Source organism: Vulpes vulpes, chromosome 6 (assembly GCF_048418805.1).
Source record: "Vulpes vulpes isolate BD-2025 chromosome 6, VulVul3, whole genome shotgun sequence".
In the NCBI taxonomy this organism is placed as follows: Eukaryota; Metazoa; Chordata; class Mammalia; order Carnivora; family Canidae; genus Vulpes; species Vulpes vulpes.
In genome coordinates, this window is record NC_132785.1 from 30996976 (window position 1) to 31024923 (window position 27948).

Here is a 27948-nt window from a genome sequence, read left to right on the forward strand (position 1 = left end):
GGGCATGCAGTCACGATACTTCTGCCAACCTCTACAGTATTAACTTTTTTGGGTTCAGGTTATTCCTTTTTGATATTACTCAAGTGCATTTTAATGAGGGTGACATGTGTATCCCTGAGAAATGAATTTTCCTACCATGTAAGCTATTTTTTTTCTTGCTCTTTGTAGTTTATCATAATCTAATTATATTTTTTAAAAACTTGGGTTAGGAAAAAAGTTTATATGAAGACATATATTCTTATCATTTAAAAATATTATTGTTATTGATATTGTTATTATTTAAAAACAGAATAGGCAATTATATCTGATTTGTTGAGTAGAAATTTATATTCTGTCTGGATCTGGTATAGAACTTAATCTAACTCACATTACTTCTCTAATCATTATTCAGTTTATTAGTGTTTTACTTAACAACATTCATTAAAACTCAGTTCTTTATTCAAAGAAAACAAGACCTCGATGGATTTATTAAAGTGAATCCTGAAACAAATAAAAATATCAAGAGGTAAGATATTTAAAGCTTCCCCCTTCCCTTTGGTGCTTATAAGCACATTGGAATCTTGGGTGCTTTTATTCAGGAGGGTAAATTAAAATTCAAATAAGTTCTCTTTTCCCCCAAACATATCACAATAACTAGTTTTATACAAGTGATACTCAGAAGTGATCTTTTGCATTTTATTTTTGGGTAACATTTAGTATCAGGTAGATTTTGAGAAATTAAATGGGAATTTGAATGAGCTCCTCTACTGAGTTAAATTATTTCTTTCCTTGTGTGTGTGTGTGTATAAGTGTATACGTGTGTATGTGTAAGTAGTATGTGTTTATATAAATGTATTTGTGTATTATAAATAGTGTGTATGTATAAGTATATATGTATATTAATCAGGGTTCTCCAGAGAAACTGAAACAATAGGGCATGTATATATTTAGAAAGAGATGTATTATAAAGGATTGGCTTATGCTCTTACAAGAGCTGAGAAGTCCCAAGATTTGTAGTTTGCAAACTGGACACCAAGGAGAGCCAGTGATGCAATTCCTGTCCAAATCCAAATGCCTAAGGACCAGGAGGGCTGATGGTTTAACTTTCAACACCAGAAGGAGATGTCTTAGGTCAAGCAGTCAGGCAGACAAACTCCCTTCTAACATGGCCTTTTTGCTCTATTTCAATCCTCAGTGGATTGGTTGTAGCCCGTGTGTTAGGGAGGACCATCTACTTTACTCAGTCTAGATTTAAATGTTAATCTCACCCTAAAACACCCTCACAGGCATATCCAGTATAATGTTTGACTAAATGTAGGCACTCTGTGACCCAGTCAACTTAACATATGAAATTAACCATCAAAAAAATGTATGTATATACATAAGTGTATGTGTATGTATACACAGTATAAATATATATAAATGGATGCATGTGGATATGTTTGTGTGTGAATGTGTGCATGTGTAGTGTATTTGTGTGTAGCATATCTATGTCTACATAGTGTAGTGTATGTTTAAAGATGAAGAGTTTAACAAAGTGTAGTTCATTAAAAGAGTCCTACTACCCATGATCTGTCAAGTAAATCTGGAAAGCTTATGTTCTCCTGCTATTTATTTTTTAAAAAGCAGATGGGATATATTTGAAACTGAGCTTGTTGGTATGTTGCTGAAAAACAGGACACCAAATAACTCCATGTGGTTTCCTTTGAACTTCTTTCCATTCGGTTAACTCAGTACATGATATTATTAGTTGATTCTAAAATGTGTCACTGATGCCTGCAGGCCCAGTCAGCAGAGCAAGGGCTCAGTTAGCTGAAAAGCTGCGGTGCACACTGTCAGGCTATCCTGTTCTCAGCAGCATGAAATGGTGGGAGGCCCAGAGACTCAGGGAGTTAGACACCTGTATTTGCACCCAATAAACTGAGAAGAAAGTGTTGATTTCCCTGGCTATCTGTGTATCCAGGAAGATAACTCAAGGTAGTGAATGTGAACGGGGAGTCCAAATTCTGTTCAAATTCTGACTTGGTCACTTGATAGCTGTGTCCTCAAGCTTCAATTTACTCATCCACAAAATAGAGATCATAACACTATCATGCCTGGCACATAGTAGATACAAGTAGTTGTTAGCAATAGTAAAGATTCAGATGAATTATGTTCTCTTAGTGATTTAGATACTGTTTAAATATTTAATTTACTTTGACTCTCCAAGAAAAATCTGTTTTCCTTTCTAATTTTTATTTAAAAGAGTATTTCAAATAACCACCTGTTATTTTTTATATGTTGGTGTGTGTCTGTGTGAATGTCTATGTTGTACATGTGTATACATGCAAATGTTTGTGTGTGTGTTTGCATGAGTGTATGTATATATGTCGATGTGCCTTTGTATGTATGTCAGTACACATGCATATGGGTGTATGCATGTCTTTGCAATTGTCCTGTGTGTGATTGCATAAAAGTGCACACATGCTTGTATGTGCATGAATATATGTATATCTGTATGCTTTTGTATGCATATTAATTCATATGTACATGGATGTCTATGTGTGTGCATTCGTGTCCATATGTTTGGGAGTATGCATTGTGTGTGTGTGTGTGTTTGTGTGCATACTTCCTGAGAGCTTTTAGGGACCCTAATCGTCTTTTTCTTTCAGTACACATAATTAAGTTCTGTAGATCTTTTAAAAGTAAAACTAAATCATGCTCCCTCTCTTATTAAAAAATCACAAGGTTTTTCCATTTCAAGTAGAATACAATTCTAACCTTCAGCAATGGTCTCTTACTTGTTCAATACAGTCCAGCCAAATTAATCTTTTTTCCTATTCCTGTCTCATTTCTGCCTTATGAGTTCTGCATATGCTATTCCCACTTTGGACTGCTTTACCCCCACATTGTCATTTCTGACCATTGACTATAATTGTCACCACCCCCTCCTCCAACCCCAGCAACATAGGCATCAGGCACTCCTTCTTATTTTCTTCAGAGTATGTATTGTTATCTGGAATTGTGACATTCATTTATATGCTTGGTTGTATATTGCTTGCCTCTTCCCAAGTTAGAATGAAAGGCTCATAAGGCGTAAGCCTATGTCTGTATTATTTACAGGTTTCCATAACTAATTGTAAATTGAAAGAATGAATGAGTACTGGGGACTTATATAGTATGAGGCTTTGATTCACCATTTAGCTCGAAATGTTATTTTAAATTATTACATTAATTAGCACACTCTTCTTTATTGATTTTATTTACTTTGAGATTTAAACAAACTTCCACTTATATGTGCTCTATTTAATATGTTTAAAGAGATCAAGTTCTTGGCAAAATAATCAAAGTGAACTCCAGAATCAACACAAGTATTACAAAGGAGGCGTCACAATGCTTATTGTTGTGTTATTTTATTTTATTTTATTTTAGTACTCAAATCTGGAAAACAGAATCCTGGGATTGTTTTTCTCAGACTCTGGCATTCAAATCTCACATATTTCATTTAGGCAAAAAATCAAGGAGAGGTAAAAAACATCAACAAGGATATTCTGGGACAGAATAGTTGCTTCTGTTGGGTCAGTTGTTTCATTTTGCATGGAAAAGGTCCTCATTTTTTTATTGCTGCTTTTAGCTTGGGCATATACATTCTCAGACATCTGGATACAAGTAAAAACTTGAGTCAACATCTGGATGTTTCCAAATATCTGTATCTTTGATGTTGTAGAGATGCAACCTCGGAGACTTTCTGATACAATCTTAGTAGGGCCACGGGGCATGGACAAACAGGGTGTACCTTCTGCAGATGTCCTTTACCCATGTGGCATCCTCTGTAGATCAGAGGGGCATTGACTTGTGCTGTGAATATGGAAAACACATAGAAACAATAAGAAAAGCAAAATTCCACTAAGATCAGAAACAGAATATATTGAAGGGTAACAACAAAATACTGATGTTTTTAGTGACTACATGGAGTTTTTTTATTATAGTAAATATAATATACATTTCAGAACTCTATAGATTTTAATCTTCCTATTGTTTGTTGCCAACACAATTAGTCAAAATTTGTAGTTTTAACACATAGTTACAAGTACCAGACACAGACACCAGGTTGTATAACATGGACATTAATAAATTGGCTTATTAGTCTTAATCCAGTGCTATGAATAGAAAACCTGCTAATGAATGTCAATTTTACAAAATATAGATTATCCAAAGTTGATTTTAAATTCCCACAGCATGTTGGAGATTGACATTAAGAGGATGTACTTTCTGGAATGTTCCATGAGATGCATATATAGACTATTACAAAATGTTCAGTACACCTGGCAAAGGTTAAGAGCATAGCATTAAATGAATCATAATAGACATAGAGTCCCAATACAGTGTTTGTAACTGGCCTAAAGGCTCCAAGATTAAAATATTGTCTCATTGAGCCTCAGAGATGTATAAATCCCTACATACTTCTGCATAGTCACCTTTAACAATCTTCCATTCTTTGGCATGATCTCAGTAAGTGTTTATCCTGTTTTTTCATTTGGTAGTAATCTATCATTAACCTCATCATTTTTCTTCAATGTTTTACAGGGGCCAGAGCCTTGACAATCTTATTCAAGTGACTCCTGAAGGAAACAGAAGTAACACAAGGTGAAGATTATGTCTTATCTGTCTTCTCCTTCTCTGTCTGCATTGATTTGTGGCACTCATCAGAAAAACTGTGTGGAAAAAAAAAACCTTTGGATTGGAACCAGAAAATCTGAAATCCATTACTTCCCAGCTGGGTGCCTTTGAGCAAGTTCCTTGGACACTGTGGGCTGAGGCTTCTTAAGTTATAAAATGATGATCCTTTATAACTGTTATACCTTTGTCACTTGATTGTTGTAAGATCAAGTGAAATAATGGATATAAAATCCCTTTAAAGCAAGAAGGCTCTATAAATGGAAATTATTAGCAAAATATAGTTTAGTGACACCTATAGTGTTCAATGGAATATTGTGGGGGGCATGTGAAAATTTTTGGCAAATCATTACATAGTTCCTGATTTTTTAAAAAAACTTAATTTTGCCCTAATGTTATGGTTTTATTTTGAGGGTAAATAGGAATCTGAGCCATATAGGGATGATTTGTATGGAGGTCAAAATTTGTACTTTTTAAAGTTATGGACAAAGACTGGTATTTATTTTTCTCAAAACTTAATAGCAAAATTCATCTTGAGCATATATATCTTTCAAATAAATTCTTAGTTGATTTAATTGTATTTTTACTTATCATTTTGTTTTGTTTTGTTTTTCGTTTTTAAGTTCCAAAGACCTTGATAACCTCATCAAAGTGGTTCCACAAACAGGAAAAAGTGTGCAAGGGTAAGATTTAATATGCTTCTTGTTTTTTTGTTTCACACATACCAATGCTTAAAAATATAATTAAAATAACATTTTAGCAGACTGACACTGAACTCCAATAAAAGCCAGGTGACCTCCATGACATCGTATCTAAAATGTTGAAGATTTTGGTCAACTGATTCTTAGTATAATGGGGGTAACCTTTGGTTAATTAGATGTACAGTTGATTTCCAAGAATGACAAGACACTTTATTCATTGATTTCTTTATTTTTCTTAAGCAGAATATGGCACAGGAGTGGGGAAAAAGAATTAGATGATAGACCATAGATGTGGGTCTAGGCCTTGGCTCTGCCCTCACTAACGGTGCAAAATGAGATTGGCCACTTCTATTTGGGCTTCAGTTTCCTTGTCCTCTAATAAGGAACTTGGACCAGGTGCTGTCTTGTCATTTCAATGGGAATTCAATTACTAAATGCCAATACAATGGTAGGTATCATGGAAAGAGCAAGTGCTCTTGAGTTAGAGCACTTTGGTTTCACTTAATCTTTGTATGTCTCAGTTTTTCCCTTTGAGAAAATGGGATGATAAAACTTCCTATATTGACTGATTAATGTGAGGATTCAATTATATAAATCATGTAAATCACTTGAACAGTGCCGGCACATCATGAATTTTCTAAAACCACTGGTTATTGTTTATTTCTATGCAGCAGTAGTTAGGTCCAAAAATATATATTCCATAGCACTGAAAAACTCCAGTCCTCTGAGATGATTTCTGTATTCCTAAATATTTTATAATAAAATATTTTATAAAAATGTTTCTTGGTTTTAATAAATATTTGCAACCATGTGTTGTAAACCAACCACTGATCTGATCATTTTTTCCATGTTTTAAAGGAGCCAAAGTCTTGACAGCCTCATCCAAGTAGTTCCTGAAATAAACAGAAATAACCAAAGGTGAGGTTCATGGAATTCTTTTATCTATTTTTTTTCTATTTAACTTAAAAAATGTAATTCATTTTTCTACCATCGAGACAGCCAGTGATGGACTCAAAATCAACAGCTTTGTGTCAGAAACCTAGTGTTCAAGGCCTTGCTCAGGGCTCCTGGGCCATGGGCTTTAATGGAAGATAAAGAATTCCTTAAAATATTTCTTACTAGTATGGGATTTGTGTTCCCTGCTTGGGATTTCAACATAATTCTATTTCAGGATAATAGTTCAACATGATAGGATGCAGTAATTTACATGAAAGGAAATACACATGATAAGATTAGTTTACAAGTTAATTCTAAAGATTCCTAAAGTGATACAAACCTTTCTGGCCTTTTTTCTCTTCAAGATATATAACATTTTGTCCAGTAATACAGTATATCAAATTAGGCAACTTGTTTAGGCCTTTGGGGTTAGTGTTGGTATGAGAACCCATTGTGATAATAGAAATGTCTCTTTAGAGTTATAATTGCCTATTGGGATGTTTAGAATAAAAGCAATTCATGTAATCCAAAAGTCTTGCTTGCTCTGATTTAGCCTTGCATAAAATGCAATTCTGAAGTGGTTTAATTGATATCTGAGAGTAGCCTCAGTGCTACACATTCACATTATATATATTGCCCCATACCTTGGAATCAGGAAATAATTCTGTTTTTTAAAAGTTCCAGGTTTTGTTGTTTTGTTTGCTTGTTTTTGTTTTATTTTTTTGGAGGGTAGGGAAATGAGGCATACATAGAAATGATAAAAAAAATTTTATATTTTTCTCTTGTTCATTACAACCTCCCCAAATATCCTACATGCTAATTCAACAATAAAATATAATATGGAAAATAAAAAGCTTAAGAGCAATTTAAATGTGAAGTTGTCTTGAAAGAAACAAGAATAAAATTAAATTCTCATATATACATAATTGTGTAAGAAATGAATTCATAGCCACCTGCTTTTCCATTGACTAAAAAGAATTCAAGTAATGATGAAGTTTTAAATTAGCAATTTCATAATTTAATATTACAGTTGAAAAAGTGTACAAATTATTATTGATTTTAGTTTATGGTGAAAAGCATGGTGCAAATAGAAGGAATTACCATGAACACAGAAAAAGGATGATAGTGGGAAGGAGCATGAGAATTAGGGTCCAGTTGCTATAATTCCAAATCTGATTCATCCTTGGTCACTTCTTCCTACCTACCCCCAAAGAGGGTCTTAACTTCCATGAAGCTCAATTTCTTATTTATAAGGGGAGGATGGTAGTCTCTACCTCAGTAAGCTAGTTATTTTCAGGATTTTTAAAGACTTTGTAAAGTAGAAACTTGATAAACTTGTTACTTTTTATCTAGCATCACATTGTATGATTCACAGGTGTCAAAAGAAAAAATGTCAGTCATAAAATTTGCAGATTTCCAGCTGAATTTGAACTTTTATTTTGTCTTAGCAGGAAAGAAGGTCTAGATGAACTTATTAATATAAGCCCCAAAGCTGTCAAAAACATGGCTGGGTAAGAGAAAGATGTTATTTGTTTGTCCTGTTTTGGTTTTATCCTCTTTAAGAAATACAAATACAATATGAATACAAATGATTTACAGTCATTCCGTGGACAAAATGAATATAGGTCTGGAAAAGCTGTCACAATTTTTATATGTTCCTGGAAATAAATATCTATTTATTACTAGCAAGAAAGAACAATAGTTGGAGAAAATAATATGATAGTGACTTCACTTTTTTTGACCTCAAATAAAGCAATTGAAGAGAATGATTGGGGTAGGAACATGGCTGCTCTATGTGCTATATTTTATTTTTTTCTTTGAAGTATTGATGTTAATACCTTTGTCTCTCAAACTGATGAAAATTTATTAATGACAGTTATTTTTTTAAAAGACATAGAACACTTCATTAGATTCATCATCAGCAATACCATGTATTTCATTTTTGAAGAGTGTTCTCTGGTAGTCAGTGGAAATTTTAGGAGGTTTGTGGTTTCTCAGATGGTTTGATGCTCCCAGCAAAGTTATAGCTCTCTGGCTATATGAAGATTTTTATACTGTTACACACTACTCCATATGTGTGTATGTATATATATATATATATATATATATATATATATATATATATTTACATATTTTGATATATTTATATGTATATATAATCTCTTAAGAATGTTCTCATGATTTCCCTATAGAGTTTAGTTGGTACATATAAAATTGCAAAAAATTAAAGATAGGACTCAGAGAACTCCCATCCTGTTAGTTTTGAACAATTTTGAAAACACCTGTTCCAGTCAAACCTATTCCATTTTCAGAAGAGGAAAGAGACTCACAAAGGTTAAGTGATCTGACCAGGTCAGAGAGAAAACTGATAGAAGACTGGTACTAGCTCTCTGATCTGTTAGGCAGTGAATAATTACTGAGCACCTACTGGGTTTGAAGCTTACAACTAGGTATCATTAGTTGCACATTAGGTATAATTATAGGCCATGGACGCCAAAAAGAGAATTCGGTAGACATACTCAATCTTATTAACAGCAGGCAATTATCATAGATTAAAGCTAATTATGTACTGGGGGCACAGAGATATTACTCCAAGAGAATAATAGGTTGTCAATTTAGTATATTACATTTTGGAACACTCATGTTCTGCTTGCTGAATATAGAATGCATTGTCAGTACATTGCATTTAAAAAAAAAGACATTGAATATCAAATTTAATAAACATGACAGGCAGTCAAGTTCATATTCATAGATTCCTAGGGGTACAAGATGTTAGATGGGCAGATTCTTAGAAATGATCCAATCTCCTCATTTTACAGATGAGAATACTAAGGCCAGGGGGAAAAAATCTCATAGTCTCTTGTGAGTTTTTCTAACTCCCAGAATAACTCCTGGTCTTGAAATCACAGCACACAAACTTCGATCTTAAAGTAAATGAAAGGTAATTAAGTACCTCCAGAAATAGTGGAGGCTTGTAAAGCTAGGATTGTTGCTTTGGTCATGCGACAGCCAGGAGGTGTCATTTACTGCACTACAGGGTCACTTGAAATATTACTTCATAGGTGACAGTGGCACAAACGTGCAAATGCCTGCAAAACTTTACAGCTCTTAAACTACAGGGATGAAATAAGAACTAAAAACTGTAATATATCTCTTCTCTACATCCTTAAACCAAAACAAATGAAAGCAGTAACTGGAGGAGGAAGAATGTTGGGACCCTGGGTGGCTCAGTTGGTTAAGCATCTGCCTTTAAATTGTGTCATGATCCCAGAGTCCTGGGATCCAGCCTCACATAGGGTTCTCCGCTCAGCAAAGAGCCTACTTCTCCCTCTGCCCCTCCCCCTGCTCATGCTCTTTTTATCTCTCAAATAAATAAAATTTAAAAAGAAAGAATGATACATTTTTCTTGGGTAAGCTTTAGATATAAAATTCCTGTGTTTGCAGGGATCCAGGGCCTTAAAAAGTTCTATAAATTTGTTATATTCAATTCATTGAGATAAACTGCATGATGCTATCAATCAAGGCAATTCAGAACTGATACTGAGATCCTTGTTTTGTTAAAATACCGTGTTGTCTTTTTAGGAGTAATGGTAGAACATAGCATACATTTATATATTTTCTAAGCTAGGATTTCTCAAACGGTGGGTCAAAACCCATTAAAGGGTCTTGTCATTAATGCAGTGAGTGGCAATCAGCATTTTTGCCAATTAAATAAAATTAATTAAATAGAATGGAAAATATGAGTGTTCTTATGTAGTAAAGGTATTATTTGATGAAATCTGTGTGTTTGTCTGAAAAGAGAGTATTGGGCTGTGGTATAAACTGTTCCAGGCTGTTGGATAAATCAGATTTTCTGTGCTCAGAAGAGTGAAAAAAGAAGTTCTTACGGTTGTGTGTGTAGCTTACTCTAATTTTGTTGGTACATGAATATTACATGTAGTTACACTAAGAAATATTGTGATTAATGTATATGTTAAAAGGCTGTGAACTTTGCATATATTATCTCCTCCACAAAGTTTTATTCTTTGTACTTTTTCTTCTAGTATATGAAATTAACCTCACTTTATTTTATTTTAATTCTAGTGTAATTAACATACAGTGTTATATTAGTTTAAAGTGTACAATAACCTCACTTTAGATATTATTGTCTTTTAGGCATGGTTGAGCTTTATAACAGATTTTTGCAATCAATTCATGCAAGGAAATTATATTTTGAATAGCTCTCATATGTTAATCATTCCTTTAATAGTATTTGTAGACACCGATTGGTTATTCTTTTAAAGAGTTTATTTATTTATTCATGGGAGACAGAGAGAGAGAGGCAGAGACATAGGCAGAGGGAGAAGCAGGCTCCCTGTGGGGAGCCCAATGCAGGATTCAATCCCAGGACCCTGGGATCATGCCCTGAGCCAAAGGCAGATGTTTAACCACTGAGCCACCCAGGTGCCCCAACAATTGATTATCTTTAATTGCAGATACTATTATTGAAGATAATTCAAAACACTGAAAATTCAATTAGTGGCTTTCTATCTACCATGGAGATCTGAGAACAATGATGGAAAGGAGAAACTGAGTAAAGCTAGGACATTCTAGGACATAGGAAGCACATTCTATGGAAGTATTAGGGCTAAGGGAGGGAAATGCAGACCTTTTATTAGAACATTTTGGAGATGAAGCTCTAAATGGAGTTCTTAACCTTTTTTCAATCTTTCTGATGGGTAAAATGTCTCTTATTTTTATATAAGGAAAAAGGTCGGCTTTGGGGGTGGGGGAGCCAGGCAGGTTGTTATCCAAGATGGTACTGAAAGCAGGTGTTCTCAGTCCTGCAATTTCTTGCCATGACAGGCTATCTTATTTCTTTGAATAAACATTATAAAGGGATTTAAAAGGACACTGAGGGGATCCCTGGGTGGCTCAGCAGTTTAGTGCCTGCCTTCGACCGAGGGTGTGATCCTGGAGAGCAGGATCGGGTCCCGCAACAGGCTCCCTGCATGGAGCCTGCTTCTCCCTCTGCCTATGTCTCTGCCTCTCTCTCTCTCTCTCATGAATGAATAAATAAAATCTTTTAAAAAATAACTAAAAGGATACTGAAAAATCATCACTTGCTAGTCCTTTAAACAAGGTATTACACAGAGGCAGTGAATGCCAGCAAACTATGTAGGAAAAACTATTGTTCGTGACTGAGGAAAGAAACTGGTAGGGCTTCCAATAGGAAGCGGACAGTCTTCAGAGTGTGTAAGTCATTTGACCATTATCAGCTGAGTTTCATTCAGTTTTTAGTCATTGAGAAGGAAAGGAAATCACTACTTTGATGGATTGCTGGAATTCTCTATGCCAAGCCTTATGCTAAGTATAATCCCAGTGTTGGAGTTTATTAAAAAAAAATATCTTCAGTTGGTGAATATAATCTTAAGAATAACAAGGACATTAAAATCAGCCTATGTCTTCATAATGTTAAAACACTTCAGAGTGCAAAGTTGTTAATCACCAGATGTTTGCTGTGAACGCCTGCCAGCGTGCCCTCGTAGATGTGTTCTGGTTATGAAGGATGTAAAGTCAGAGCAGCTTCACTTCTAATCCAGCATAATTTGTCCCCCCTAAATTAGCTAGAAAGCTTATTTCAAGGCTGTTCTATGCCAAACCATCAGGTATCATACTAAATGATAAGATAGCTAATCCTTTCTTCTAATTCCAGCGACTTGAACCCACATTATCTCTAATACAAGCTGCTTTAATTTGTTTTGTTTTGTTTTTACTAAAAGAAATCAAGATCTTGATAAGCTCATCAGAGTGAATCCTGAAACTCTCACCAGCAACCAGAGGTAATAGAACTATATTAGTTTTTGTGCTTTGGTCAGTAAGAATGTTTTGTTTTATTATTATTTCAAGCAGATTTATAACCTTAATGCTCTGCCAAAAGAACTTCATCATTAACCTGATCTCTTTTTATTTTTCTATTTAAAGAAACCAGGATCTGGATAACCTCATCAAAGTGAAACCTGCAGTGACCAGAAGCAGTCAGAGGTAATCAGATAAAAGCAATCACTTCATGTTTTCATCTGTCTATTGCCCCTGGGTGGAGTGGATTTATAACGTTGCTTTATCAACCTAACATAACCAAAAACCTATCACTAATCTGAACTTTTTTTTTTTTCTTTTGAACAGTGAAGGCTTGGACAATCTCATTAAAGTGAAATCTTCAGCTCTCCGAGACACTGAGCGGTAAATGACTTGGCCTAACTATCTTGATGTGTTCTCAAGGTTCTAGTTAGGAGTTTTCTTTCCTTTTCTCTCAAAGAAGCCTTTTATTTTTCTTTAGTGTTCAAATGAAGACAGAATTAACTCATGTGTCTCCTGTCAGCAAGGAAACGTTGCACTCTTTTGGTTTTGCTGTTTCTGTTTGTGTGTTTTTATCACTGTGGTGCTGGGGTCTTCGGGGTAGGGAGGCACAAAGGCACTTGAAGAGCCATCCCTATTGAGAGTAGCATTTGTTGAGCACCTCTCATGTGACTGGCAATTTCTATACATTTTCTCCTTAAAATTACCCCATGAAAAATATATTCACACACCCTATTTTATAGAAGAGGAAACCATAGCTCAAGGCATTAAATGACCTTATTAAGAGAGAAAACATCCTAGATGTGAACTCAAGCCCTGCTGATGTCACCTCCTAGAAGAAACACAAAAAAATCTATGGCTAAAATGGTTCAGACTCCCCTCTACTTTCCATCCTTAGTACTCTCCACAGTCTCTTCCCTTCTAAGTCTCCCTCCCACCCTGCAGCCAGAGGACTACAATTAGAAACATTTATTCTAGAAAATTATCACTGAAGTGGCAGGGAGGAGAGAAAATAGTTGTCTCCTGGAGACAGCAGACTTTAGGTGTTGGCCCTGCCACTGAGACTTGTATGGAAATATTTTTGTTAAATAAAACCATTTCTTCACAGTGGTTTTGGTTGGGAGAGATTTTTCTTTTCATTACTAACAGTTTTAGGAGGTTCTCTGCCATGTTGGAAGTGGTCAGGTTTACTAACCACACACAGAATCAATAATGGTGGTTACTGTAGCCAACTCCTCTCTCTTAGCTGATTCTATGAGATGTACTTCTGTCTCTGTCTCTGTCTCTCTCTCTCTCTCACACACACACATGCACACACACACACACACACTTCCCCTTTTTCTCACTTTCTCTTCCTGCCCTCCCTCCCTCTGGCAAATGTGCTTTGTCGACAATGGTAACTTCCTCATAAGTGGTTTTTTTTTTTTTTTTTTTTTTGCCGGTTGTTTATTTGAAAACACTAATTTTATATAAAGGTAGTTTGTATTTCAGCAGCTTCTAAAACAATTTCTATAGAAAGAAGACACATTCCTTATGTGAGTGCTATTACTAACAAAAAGTAAATTTGAAAATAGTGGCCATCATGTTGCTTTCAGACGGCAGCTTGATCCATGAATCTAACCTAAGTAACATCTGACTGTTCTTTAGGAGTGACACCAGATGTAATGATAATCAACCAGGTTGTTCAAGAATTAGAGCAGAATACACGAACAGGAAGCGGCTTATTTGAAAACAGTGACTTAATTCAATTGGCTCAGCTACCTGTAACTAAAACATATCCACCCTGCCCCCTTAATTTTAACAGGGAAAAAGAGGGGGCATTTTATCGTGTCTCCCCAAGGAATAACAGCCATAGGCACTTTTACATCCCATTCAATGTGATAGGAGCACCAATTATTTAATAGTAGAATAGTAGTGAATCAGAGTCCTTTTTATGTGACTTTGCTGACATTTCCAGTAGTTGTGCGTTTGATTCACATTTAGGGGTAGAATAAACTCTGGTCGTCGATCAGAGTATAAGCAGGTGTCCCTGAGCTCCTTATACTGACACAACAACCTGAACAAATGAAGAGTGCACAGAATTTTCACTTTATTCACGGAGAAACCACATGGCTTTTAGCAGTGATAGCGTCACATTTTTGTGAAAAAACATAAAAGGAAGATATTCAATTATCCGTAGCCTATAAACTGCTGTTTCCAAATGAAGATTGAAAAGCAGCTAGTGCTACTTAGGCATTTTAAGTTAGAAAAGGCATCCTTCATCTGAAGTAGAAAAACTATTCTATTTGTATTATTATACACATAATAATTTAAGGGCTTCCTATTTGTTAATATCTATACCTCCAGGTTTTAGTATTCCTTTTTTTATAAGTTACTTCAATTTATTAAATGTTTTCTTTTAGTTCTTCAAATGTACTCCAGTTGCTTTTTTTTTTTTTTTTTACTTGAACCTCATAAGCGTTTCAAGCTTTTTTGTGTGTGTGTGTATATTTTTTTTTGGAGTTCAATTTGCCAACATATAGCATAACACCCAATGCTCATCCTGTCAAGTGTCCCCCTCAGTGCCCATCACCCAGTCACCCCAACCCCCTGCCCACCTCCCCTTCCACTACCCCTTGTTCGTTTCCCAGAGTTAGGTGTCTCTCATGTTCTATCACCCTCACTGATATTTTCACTCATTTTCTCTCCTTTCCCCTTTATTCTCTTTCACCATTTTTTATATTCCCCAAATGAATGAGACCATATAATGTTTGTCCTTCTCCGATTGACTTATTTCACTTAGCATAATACCCTCCAGTTCCATCCACGTTGAAGCAAATGGTGGGTATTTGTCGTTTCTAATGGCTGAGTAATATTCCATTGTATACAAAGACCACAGCTTCAAAAAAAAAAAAAAAAAAAAAAGACCACAGCTTCTTTGTCCATCCATCTTTCAATGGACACCGAGTCTCCTTCCACAGTTTGGCTATTGTGGACATTGCTGCTATACTTTGGGGTGCAGGTGTCCTGGTGTTTCACTGCTTCTGTATTTTTGGGGTAAATCCCCAGCAGCACAATTGCTGGGTTGTAGGGTAGTGCTATTTTTAACTCTTTGAGGAACTGGCACACAGTTTTCCAGAGTTGCTGTACCAGTTCACATTCCCACCAACAGTACAAAAGAGTTCCCTTTTCTCCACATCCTCTCCAACATTTGTTGTTTCCTGTCTTGTTAATTTTCCCCATTCTCACTGGTGTGAGGTAGTATCTCATTGTGGTTTTGATTTGTATTTCCCTGAGGGCAAGTGATGCAGAGCATTTTCTCATGTGCTTGTTGGCCATGTCTATGTCTTCTGTGAGATTTCTGTTCATGTGTTTTGCCCATTTCATGATTGGTTTGTTCTTTGCTGTTGAGTTTAATAAGTTCTTTCTAGATCTTAGATACTAGCCCTTTATCTGATATGTCATTTGCAAATATCTTCTCCCATTCTGTAGGTTGTCTTTTAATTTTGTTGACTGTTTCTTTTGCTGTGCAGAAGCTTTTTATCTTGATGAAGTCCCAATAGTTCATTTTTGCTTTTGTTTCCCATGCCTTCATAGATATATCTTGCAAGAAGTTGCTGTGGCCAAGTTCAAAAAGGGTGTTGCTTGGGTTCTCCTCTAGAATTTTGATGGATTCTTGTCTCACATTTAGATCCTTCATCCATTTTGAGTTTATCTTTGTGTATGGTGTAAGAGAATGGTCTAGTTTCATTCTTCTGCACGTGGCTGTCCAATTTTCCCAGCACCATTTATTGAAGAGACTGTCATTTTTCCAGTGGATAGTCTTTCCTGCTTTGTCAAATACTAGTTGGCCATAGAGTTGAGGGCCCACTTCTGGATTCTCTATACTGTTCCATTCATCTATGTGTCTGTTTTTGTGCCAGTACCACACTGTCCTGATGATCACAGCTTTGTAGTACAACTTGAAATCTGGCATTGTGATGCCCCTGGCTCTGGTTTTCTTTTTCAATATTCCCCTGCCTATTTGGGGTCTTTTCTGATTCCACACAAATCTTAAGATTATTTGTTCCAACTCTCTGAAGAGAGTCCATGGTATTTTGATAGGGACTGCATTAAATGTGTAAATTGCCCTGGGTAGCATTGACATTTTCATAATATTAATTCTTCCAATCCATGAGCATGGAATATTTTTCCATCTCTTTGTGTCTTCCTCAATTTCTTTCAGAAGTGTTCTATAGTTTTTAGGGTACAGATCCTTTACCTCTTTGGTTAGGTTTATTTCTAGAGATCTTATGCTTTTGGGTGCAATTATAAATGGGATTGACTTCTTAATTTCTCTTTCTTCAGTTTCATTGTTAATGTATAGAAATGCCACTGATTTCTCGACATTGATTTTGTATCCTGCCACACTGCCAGATTGCTGTATGAGTCCTAGCAATCTTAGGGTGGAGTCTTTTGGGCTTTCTATGTACAGTATCATGTCATCAGCGAAGAGGGAGAGTTTGACTTCTTCTTTGCCAATTTGAATGCCTTTTATTTGTTTTTGTTGCCTGATTGCTGAAGCTAGGACTTCTAGTACTATGTTGAATAGCAGTGGTGAGAGTGGACATCCCTGTCGTATTCCTGATCTTAGAGGAAAGGCTCTCAGTGTCTCCCCATTGAGAATGATATTTGCTGTGGGCTTTTCATAGATGGCTTTTAAGATGCTGAGGAATGTTCCCTCTATCCCAACACTCTGAAGGGTTTTGATCAGGAATGGATGCTGTATTTTGTCAAATGCTTTCTCTGCATCTATTAAGAAGATCATAGGGTTCTTGTTTTTTCTCTTGTTGATATGATCTATCACGTTGATTGCTTTATGAGTATTGAACCAGCCTTGCATCCCAGGGACAAATCCCACTTGGTCATGGTGAATAATCTTAATGTATTGTTAGATCCTATTGGCTAGTGTCTTGTTAAGAATTTTTGCATCCGTGTTCATCAGGGATATTGGTCTATAATTCTCCTTTTTGGTGGGGTCTTTGGTTTTGGAAATAAGGTGATGCTGGCCTCATAGAACGAGTTTGGAAGTATTCCATCTCTTTCTATCTTTCCAAACAACTTTAGTAGAATAGGTATAGTTTCTTCTTTAAACGTTTGATAGAATTCCCCTGGGAAGCCATCTGGCCCTGGACTTTTGTGTCTTGGGAGGTTTTTGATGACTGCTTCAATTTCCTCTCTGGTTATTGGCCTGTTCAGGTTTTCTATTTCTTCCTGTTCCAGTTTTGGTAGTTTGTGGTTTTCCGGAAATGCGTCCATTTCTTCTAGATTGCCTAATTGATTGGCGTATAGCTGCTCATAGTATGTTTTTTAAATTGTTTTGTATTTCCTTGGTATTGGTTGTGATCTCTCCCTTTTTTTTAAAAAAGATTTTATTTATTTATTTACAAGAGACACACACACAGAGAGAGAGAGAGAGGCAGAGATACAGGCAGAGGGAGAAGCCGGCTCCATGCAGGGAGCCTGATGCGGGACTCGATCCCAGGACTCTAGGATTACACCCTGGGTCAAAGGCAATTGCTAAACCACTAAGCCACCCAAGGATCCCCCAATCTTTCCTTTTTCATTTGTGATTTTATTAACTTGAGTCTTTTCTCTTTTGTTTTTAATAAGGCTGGCTAATGGTTTATCTATCTTATTCTTTCAGAGAACCAACTCCTGGTTGTGTTGATCTGTTCCACAGTCCTTCTGGTCTCTATTTCATTGAGTTCTGCTCGAATCTTTATTAACTCTCTTTTTCTGCTTGGTGTAGGTTTTATTTGCTGTTGTTTCTCTAGTTCCTTTAGGTGCAAGGTTAGCTTGTGTATTTGAGTTTTTTTCAATTTTTTGAGGGATTCTTGTATTGCGATGTATTTCCCTCTTAAGACTGCTTTTGCTGTATCTCAAAGATTTTGAATGGTTGTATCTTCATCCTCATTAGTTTCCATGAATCCTTTTAATTCTTCTCTAATTTCCTGGTTGACCCTTTCATCTTTTAGCAGGATGCTCTTTAACCTCCATGTGTTTGGGTTTCTTCCAAATTTCTTCTTGTGATTGAGTTCAAGTTTCAAAGCATTATGGTCTGAAAATATGCAGGGGACAATCCCAATCTTTTGGTATTGGTTGAGACCTGATTTGTGACCCAATATGTGGTCTATTCTGGAGAAAGTTCCATGGGCAATTGAGAAGAAAATTCAGTTGCATTTGGATATAAAGTTCTGTAAATATCTGTGAAATGCATCTGGTGCAATGTATCATTTAAAGCTGTTGTTTTGGGCAGCCGGGGTGGCTCAGCAGTTTAGTGCCACCTTCAGCCCAGGGCCTGATAGTGGAGACCCAGGATCAAGTCCCATGTTGAGCTCCCTGCATGGAACCTGCTTCTCCCACTGCCTGTGTCTCTGCCTCTCTCTCTCTTTGTGTGTCTCCCATGAAACCTTAAAAAAAAAAAAAAAGCTGTTGTTTCTTTGGAAATGTTGTACTTAGAATATCTGTCATTTGCAGGAAGTGCTGTGTAGGAATCTCCCAGTATTAGTGTATTATTATCTAAGTATGTCTTAACTTTGGTTATTAATTGATTGATATACTTGACAGCTCCCACATTAGGGGCATAAATATTCATGATTGTTAGGTCCTCTTGTTGAGTAGATCCTTTAAGTATGATATAGTGTCCCTCTTCATCTCTTACTATAGTCTTTGGGATAAACTTTAATTTATCTGATATGAGGATTGCTACCCCTACTTTCTTTTGCGAATCATTTGAATGGTAAATGGTTCTCCAACCTTTCATTTTCAGGCTGTAGGTGTCCTTAGGTCTAAAATGAGTCTCTTTTAGATGGCAAATAGATGAGTCTTGCTTTTTTATCCAGTCTGAAACCCTGCCTCTTTTGATGGGATCATTAAGCCCATTCACACTGAGTTACTATTGAAAGATATGAATTTAGTGTTATTGTAATACCTATTCAGTCCCTGTTTTTGTGGATTATTTCTTTGGGCATCCTCTTTCTTTTACAGAGTCCCCCTTAATATTTCTTGCAGAGCTGGTTTGGTGGTCACATATTCTTTCAGTTTCTGCCTATCTTGGAAACTCTTTGTTTCTCCTTCTATTCTGAATGAGAGCCTTGCTGGATAGAGTATTCTTGGCTGCATGTTCTTCTCATTTAAGATCCTGAATATATCCTGCCAGGCCTTTCTGGCCTGCCAGGTCTCTCTGGAGAGGTCTGCTGTTAATCTAATATTTCTCCCCACATAACTTAGGGATCTCTTGTCTCATGCTGCTTTAAGGATCTTCTCTTCATCTTTGGAATTTGCAAGTTTCACTATTAAATGTCAAGGTGTTGAACGGTTTTTTACTGATTTTAGGGGGGGGGGCCTCTCTATCTCCTGGATCTGAATGCCTGTTTTTCTCCCCAGATTAGGAAAGTTCTCAGCTATGATTTGTTCAAATATGTTTTCTGGTCCTCTGTCCCTCTCAGCACCCTTGGGAACCCCCATTAAACATAAATTTTTCCTTCTGAGGCTGTCATTTATTTCCCTTAACTTTTCCTCATGGTCTTTTAACTGTTTTTCTTCTTTTTCCTCAGCTTCCTTCCTTGCCATCAACTTGTCTTCTATGTCACTCACTCTTTCTTCTACCTCATTGACCCTCATCATTAGGACCTCCAGTTTGGATTGCATCTCATTTAATTGATTTTTAATTTCTGCCTGATTAGATCTAAATTCTGCAGTCATGAAGTCTCTTGAATCCTTTATGCTTTTTTTCCAGTAGCTTTATAATTGTGCTTCTGAATTGGCTTTCTGACATCGAACTGTAATCCAAATTCTGTAATTCTGTGGCAGAGTGTACTGTTTCTGATTCTTTCTTTTGTGGTGAGTTCTTCTTTCCAGTCATTTTGCTCAGTGCAGAGTGGCTAAAAACGAGTTGTACTTATTAGAAATGCAAACTCTTCTCTCTGTAGCATTCCAGCTGCTCTCTCTTTAAATCTCAGGTCGAATTTTTAGGTTTTCAGGATGATTTGAAAGTTATCTAGGTAAGTTGGTGGGGACAGGTGACTTGGGAACCCTACTCCTCCACCATCTTGCCCTGCCCCAAGGGTTTAGTATTCCAACAAGAGAAGGAGTTCTCCCTAACTTCTTGATACAGATTTCTCATATTTCTGCTCAAGAAAGAAAGCTGTGGGGCGGAGGTGATAATCTTGAACCTTCCAGTTCTTCATTCTTCACATAATCAGTAGGTCACTTTGGATCCTTCTATCTCAGGAACTAAGACACTTCATCTTTCCTGATACTACCATAACCGGATTGCAGTTCAGTCTCCTAAATGGTCCTTTTGCTGCCAGTCCTGCCTTCTGCTCTTCAATCCACTGGCCACACTGTGGAGTGATCTTCCTAAAACACAAATCTGATCACCTCATTCTGATTAAATTTTCCAGTGGTTTCCCATCACCATTGGACAATGGCCATACTCTAACCTGGTTTCCAAAGCCTACTTTATCCTTCCTCCAAAGGCTTTCCAACCCTTACCCTCATCATGCTCCCCACACAAACAAATTCCACCCATCTTTCATCTGTATTGCATTGATAACTTCTACTTATTCCTTAGGTCTCAAAATAGGTGTCTCTTACTTAGCTCTGAGAGGCCCCCTGGACCCACCCCATCCATGTCAGTGCTTCTTTTCGATAAACTCTCTAACCTTCCTGTCCCATAGCATTTGTCTTCTAGAGGGAATTATTATTATTATTATTAATTATTATTATTATTATTATTATTTATTCATGAGACACACACACACAGAGAGAGAGAAAGAGAGAGAGGCAGAGACACAGGCAGAGGGAGAAGCAGACTCCATGCAAGGAGCCCAACACAGGACTCGATCCCAGGTTTCCAGGATCATGCCCTGGGCCAAAGGCAGGCACTAAACCACTGAACCACCCAGGGATCCCCAGGAATTATTATTTAATCATCTCTCCCCAACTATAAGATTTTTGAGGGTAAGGATTGGGTCTCTTTTATTCAATTCTTTATTTACAATGCAAAGCACAATGCCTGGAATATATTAGGTTCTTAAGAAATACTTTGTGAATTAAAGGTTAAAATCCCCAACTAATCACAGACCTTTTATCATCCAGCTATGTAAAGCTTATTGCTTTCTAGTTCCAACATTTTGATCTCTCCATGAGTGAAACCAGACTGAAGGAATCTGATATGTTACAATTGGTCTGCTTGTTTAAGCCAATGACTATCTCTTGCTCATGACATAATCTCAATCAACCATGGTGAATTAGAGCCACTAAAATTATTGGTTACATCTTATATTTAAAATACCTATATTGTCCAATTTCTCTAGAGATCAATTAATTTCTTTAGACTCTTTCATTGAAAAGAACTATAAAGATATATACATCTGGGCCCATTTTGCCATGTCAACAGAGCTGAAGAATTATATGTTATCTCACTGTATTCTAGAGTCCTTTCAGAGAGACAAATATTAGTTTTGAACTAAAGCTTAATGCCTAAGATTTAGTTCTTGGCACAAAAGAAGTGCCATAGTAAATTTTTTATATGGAGGCTCTTACTTTTGCAAATATGTTTGATACTCTACAAAAGCAATTTAAGTAAGCTGTAGAGAGAGAAACATATTGCAGCTTTTAATAAATACCTCCCACACCCTCATGAAAGAAGAAGAGCAGTGGTGAGTGAGCTGTTAACTTTCTCTCATGCAGAATTTATCTTGAGAAAAGTTGTATAATAGCAGACATAGTAATACCTATTTTTTTTCTTAATCTTCTCTGTAAGGGAGTGTTATATGCCTTAATGGGACAGTAGAAAATAAATTACACTACTATAGCAAGGATAAATGCTAACATTCAAAATTTGTGCTGTGACTCTACACAACAGATGACTCATTCCCCCTCCCCCCAAATTTTGAAATCTACATTTAAAAAATCATTTTTATTTGCAAAGGTTAATAAAATTTCTTTTGTTCATTTCTCGCTGTGTCCACAGAGAACTGGTGACTTTACTTGGAGCTAGTTCCAAATTCTCATAAATATTTAGTCATAAGGTCTTCCTTTCACTGCAACTGCCATGGAATCAAGCTTTTGCCCCACCCTTCTGCACATAGCTGGGCTTCTATAAAAATCGACTTGCCACACTTTGACTCACAGTGTTTCATTTTCCTCCACAGTGTAAAAGACACCATGCAATAGATGTGTTCTTAATTAAAGAGTGAAAATTTATTTTTATATACTTTGTCTTAGAAAGTTTATGGGCAATCTGAAGTTCTTTTATTGGATCTTCAGATCTAGCTGATGACATCAATCAAGGTAAACAACCAAAGCAAATAATTTTGTGATTTTCATAGTCTGGAACTTTTCATTTTGCTTTAAATATTAGTATAGATTATTCAGAATAAAATCTTATAATCCACTCCATCAAACTTGATATGTGATGCTATTTAATAGAAACAGCAAAAATTTTATGAAACCACTAATAATATGGCTTATTCGATGATTCATAATTACATCACTTTCAGAATATGCTTCTTTGAAGGCATGCATAGGTTTCAATTTTGAGTTACCTATTTGTAGTTAGTAAATTTGTTAGATTCTGGCTTCTTATTCTTCAGGTCCAAACTCATTTCTGCTGTCCTTCATGATAGCTGGAATCCAAAAAGGCTTGGGTCCTGGGGCAGGGGTAGGAGGATATGCAAAGATCCAGTGTCTGCAGCAGCCAGGAATGAACAGAAAGTACCAGCAGAAGTGAGGATGTCCAGGATCAGACCAAAAAAACTAAATGTAATCTTGTTGTGAGAGTAAAAGGAGATCTTTATTAGTTTTCTAGTACTGCCATAACAAGTACCACAGAGTGATTGACTGAAAATAGGAATTTATTTTCTCACAGTTCTAGAGGCTAGAAGTCCAAGAATAAGATATCTGTAGGGTTGGCTCCTTCTGAAGATTAAGAAGAATCTACTCCAGGTTTCTCTCCTTGGGTTGTAGAAGATTGCCTTCACCCATATATCTTCATGTTGTCTTTCATCTATGTGTGTCTTAGTCCAAATTTCCTCTTCTTGTAAAGATACCAGTCAAATTGGATTAGGGCCCACACCAATGACCTCATTTGAACTTGACTACTTGTGTGAAGACCCTTTCTCTAAATAAGGTCACATTTTGACCATTAACATTAGGACTTCAACATATGATTTTGGGGGGGACACAATTTGACCTGTAACAATGTCCCAAAACAAGGAAAAAAAGCAAGAGTTGAAAGCTGTAAAAAACAAATATGTAATTCAGAGGTGAAGTAAGGCAGGTTCCAGGTGACTGACACCAATGGAGATAAAATATCCATCACCGCCTTTAGTGATCTTTTTCTAGAAGGTCATGGTGCACACTATATGCACCTAGATGTGGTAGAGCTGACTACCTTAAAGGTTCAGGGTCTAATGTCTTCCTCGTGAGGGCCCCTTTAATATCTTTTCCCAGAGCTAGGTAAGGCACTTAAAAATTTCCCCTAGAGAAGTAGAAAAAGAGAACTTAAATTTAATTTCACAAATATGTGTGGAGCAGCTTCTGTATTCAAGGCCACGTAAGGCCATGGTAATGGGACTCTACTGACAAGTTGTAGCGAAAACCACCAGTGTCAAAAAAAAAAAAAAAAAAGAAAAGAAAAGAAAACCACCTGTGTCCTTAAAAAATGGCACTCAGCTCATCCTAGGTTAGCAGTGGAAGGAGATTCATTTACTGGGACAAAATTCATTTACTGGGACAAAATTCTAATTCCTCCAAGATACACGTTTTGGTGATCTCTCACTATTTACCACTGCCAACCATCCTAGTTTGGCACTGCTAGAAAACTGGGCTATATAATATCACAATACATCTCTTAATTATATTTCATTACACCCAAGTATTTAGTGAAGTATTATTTTAAAATGATAAAAGGGGATCACTTAATGCCAGATTATTAAAATAGTACAGTGGCCCCTGAGGCCAAGAAGGTAGCTCTAATAATTAGCAAAGGACCATCAGGGGTTCAGCAAAAGCCTTCTGTCTCCATTTCTAATTTGAATGATGTGATCTGGGAGCTTTCCTTACCTAGTTCTAGCAGTTATGTTGAGGGAGTCAGTTCTGAAGTTTACATCATTCAGACTGAAGAATCAAATGATTGTGACACTTTTGAGCTACTTCTGAAATCTTCTGCTTTTTACATGTATTAATAAGCATATTTTCCCTACTGTAACTTACATTAAAAAATAATCTAATTTCTACATTTTCAAAATTATGCAACCAGTATTTTAAATGTGAAGTTTAAGTGTAGCTATGGAATGCTGGCTAATTTGCAGATTTATCTGGTTTGGATGGTTATATAAAAAGAGTATTAAATCTTGTTACACTACAAGAACTTTTTATAAAATTTTTCATACTTATCAATACTAATTTTGTGAGAGTCAGTACTTTGATTCCATGTATAATAACCTTATTTAAACCTACTATTCACAATCATAAGAAGAGAGATTTATGAAAACTAGAGCTAATGCCAAAGGTAAAAAGAAAAATTAGAGCAGAAATAAGAATGAAAAGGTAGCCTGTCAAAATACTGGAATCAATAGTGCCTACTGCTGCACCATTGAACTTCTAATAACTTCATTTATTTATGCTTATTCAGTTCACCCACAACTGGGGTCATTGTGCCATGATTTAATTTATATTAGCTCATTCATTCTCACCACAACCTTATGAAATTAGATATTATTAGCCCAGGTTACAAAAGAAAAATTAGGAAGTTTGATTAACTTGCCCAAAGAAATAGGGGAAGAGATGACTTCATCGTTTTTGACTCCTAACCAAGGCTCCTAGTCAGTCAAGTTCATGACAAAATCTTTTCCAACTCATGGGGAAAAAAAACAAGAACCACCAGAGTTACAACCAAATACATAAATAAATAATGTATGAATAACATACGAGAGGACACTGTATATCATGAAAGTGTATCAAATCATTATTGCAGCTCAAAATTCAGTCAGTCAAGTTCATGACAAAGGCTTTTCTAAACTCATGGTGGAAAAAAACAAGAACTACTAGAGTTACAACCAAATATATAAATAAATAATATATGAGTAACATATGAGAGGACACTGTATATCATGAAAAGTGTATCAAATCATTACTGCAGATCAAAATTCAAGAATCTATTTGTCCCATTTATCTTCCACATTGTGACTTGTTTATTCAAATTTTGGGTTTCATGTTTCTGTGATCTACAAAGCTGGAATGAAGTCTCTAATTAAATATCCAAGAATTGATTTCAGATGGGCAGGTGGCTTGGCCTCAAATCTTGACTCTTTTACAAATTAGTTAATTGACCTTGGAAAATTCACTTAGCTTTCCTGAGTCCCAGATGCTGTCCTGCAGGATTTTGTGAGATCTGAATGAGATAATCCATGTGAAAATACATAATACTTTGTGACACAAAGTTAGTAATCATTAAATTTTAATTGAATGGGACTATAAATCGGTTATTTTCAGACCAAGTTTCTTAAAATTTCCAAATATTAGTTCTATATTTCTCTCTCACACATAATCCATGCTCTTATATTTGAGCTGTATAGATCAAATAGATCAATGTCAGATTTCCAATGTCCCATATAATACATATATATATGTATACATATTAATTATATATATTTTTTCTTCCATAGAGACCAAGACCTGAAAAATGTAATTGAAAAAAATTCTAATGTGCCTAAAAATAAAAATGAAAGGTAAGACTTATTATAATTTATTATTTTGTTATCAATCCCATCTAAGCCTACCTAAATTATATAATCTTAGAAGATTTACTGAGAAGTTGAATTGTATTATGGTATTTAGATATAAATACTATTGAAATACAAAAATCAATATATGGGGTACGTAAGAGTTGAACAAAGTTAACAAAAATGGAAAAAATTAACAAAATTCAAATTCTGTTGGAATTCTGACTGAGGACCTTCTATTCAATAGCTTTGTGTGAAAGGCATCATGGAAATTTAAAGCTGTGCACTCGGGCTGTGAAGATTTATTTTTACTTATTGTTGCTTAGTAGTTTTTCAGTGGTGCAGAAAGCACTCTGGGAATCTCTTCCTTGGATACCTAGTACTAAAAGAATGCACAAATTCATCACAACTACAAAACAGGACCTACTTTTGAAATTTCTTTTCCCCATGGAGTATAACAGCATTAAAATTGTTGTATTTTCTTTTACAAGGAAAGTTGGGATAGAGTTATATACTTCATTGTTGTTATAGACTTTTAAGAAAGAATTAAACATTTTTTCCCCTGTTTTGCAATCTCTCTCTACATATGGGGGACCCAAAAATAATAGGTTTCTTTTTTTTAACTTCATAAGGTGCAGTTGTCTTTTCTATTAAAAATTTTGTTACGCAAAGAAATGATATTGTCAATATTATGTGTGGGCAATGGAAAAGCAGGCAGAGAGCTGGATCACTTTTCCCCATAATGTCTACAAAAGACTCTTACATTTAATGGGTAGTTTCTTTCTGTTCCCTCAATTCCCTAACTTGTCTTCTGCCTTCTCTTCTTGTGATCACATGAAAGCCTTTGATAAAATGAAGGAGGGAAATTTTTCAATAGGATCCATTTATCTTTGAAAAACATCCACTATTTCGGGAATAGGACTGGGCTTACAGTTAACCAGTCTTACTGAAGTATTATCTGGATGTGATCAAGGTAAAAAAATTACAAGTAAATGATTATTACATATGGTTAAGGAACTTCTCATTTAATATGATGTGACAGATGCTCCAATTTCAGTGTGGCTTTTATTGGAAAGATAATGAAGAAATGGAATTTTATCGAAATTCAGGAATAGGAATGGCAGCATAGCTGGAAGGCTGCTCCCTCTTGGCCAGACGACATTCCATCAGGAATCCCTGGATACCGTTAACCCTAGTTCTTTGTCATTATTGTAACTCAGCTACTCCCTGAGTATTGGCTCCTCCCTATTTTTCTCCCACTCTTCCTTCTGCCTGTTGGCTTCTTTATTTTCTATAACCGAGATTCTTTGCTGCCTTCCAGTTTCTGGCTCTTCATACCTTGAGTTTACTCCAACTCCCCATGATCTTTCTGGCTTCCTAATGCTAAGCAGTGTGGGTGTGGCCCTCTGCATTGAAAATAGTGTGTAAAAAAAAAAAGAAAATAGTGTGTAAATGGAAAACACCATGGTTGACGATAAAGTGCACACAGTCTCCTTTCCCTTTCTGCAAATTCATCTGTGTCTCCTGCCTCAGATAATCCAACTATGACATAAACTTTCACGGATGCACCCACTCTCTCCCCTGGGAGACAGGAATCATCCCATTTGGTTACTACATCTAGAGGCCTTAATCACCACCACTACAAGACCATTTATTGATCATTCTCCTTCAGTCCTATCACAGTCCTGCCTATGTATGAGAAATCATAGGTTCTGCCATTGAAACATTAAATGGAAAATGTAACCACCACCCTGGCACTGACAACAACTGTAATAAAAATTTTCACCTGGAAAAGAGTAGAAAAAAGAAGTCTCTGGACCCAACTTTTGTGCCCATGTATTCTAGCTGCAAAAAGGACTGTCAAAATGGGTGACTGGGTAAATATTTAACAGAAAATTGAGAAAACTCACAGAAAGTAAGAGACTTGACTAAGTGTGGAAGGTTAGTAAATCAGAGATGAATGAACCCAAGTGTTCTGGCAGCAAGTCCTCTTTTATTTTTTTACAGTAGCATACTTCTTTTTAAAGATTTTATTTATTTATTCATTAGAGACACACACAGAGAGAGGCAAAGACATAGGCAGA

At 36.0% G+C, this 27948-nt stretch overlaps 1 protein-coding gene across 33 annotated transcripts in view; it reads left to right on the top strand.

Moving 5' to 3' along the window:
• SCEL (sciellin) overlaps nucleotides 1-27948 on the top strand; it is a 294897-nt gene that overhangs the window by 251758 nt on the left and 15191 nt on the right. For 17 of the 33 annotated variants that reach the window (XM_072760824.1, XM_072760813.1, XM_072760822.1 and 14 more), the window contains 9 exons: nucleotides 446-505; nucleotides 4546-4605; nucleotides 5259-5318; nucleotides 6195-6254; nucleotides 7724-7783; nucleotides 12035-12094; nucleotides 12237-12296; nucleotides 12438-12494; nucleotides 25808-25870. In XM_072760824.1, the coding sequence (XP_072616925.1) occupies nucleotides 446-505; nucleotides 4546-4605; nucleotides 5259-5318; nucleotides 6195-6254; nucleotides 7724-7783; nucleotides 12035-12094; nucleotides 12237-12296; nucleotides 12438-12494; nucleotides 25808-25870 (540 nt within the window). Of the gene's footprint in view, nucleotides 1-445; nucleotides 506-4545; nucleotides 4606-5258; nucleotides 5319-6194; nucleotides 6255-7720; nucleotides 7784-12034; nucleotides 12095-12236; nucleotides 12297-12437; nucleotides 12495-25807; nucleotides 25871-27948 lie in introns of all 33 variants that reach the window. The other 16 variants (XM_072760829.1, XM_072760800.1, XM_072760808.1 and 13 more) reach the window with 3 other exon arrangements.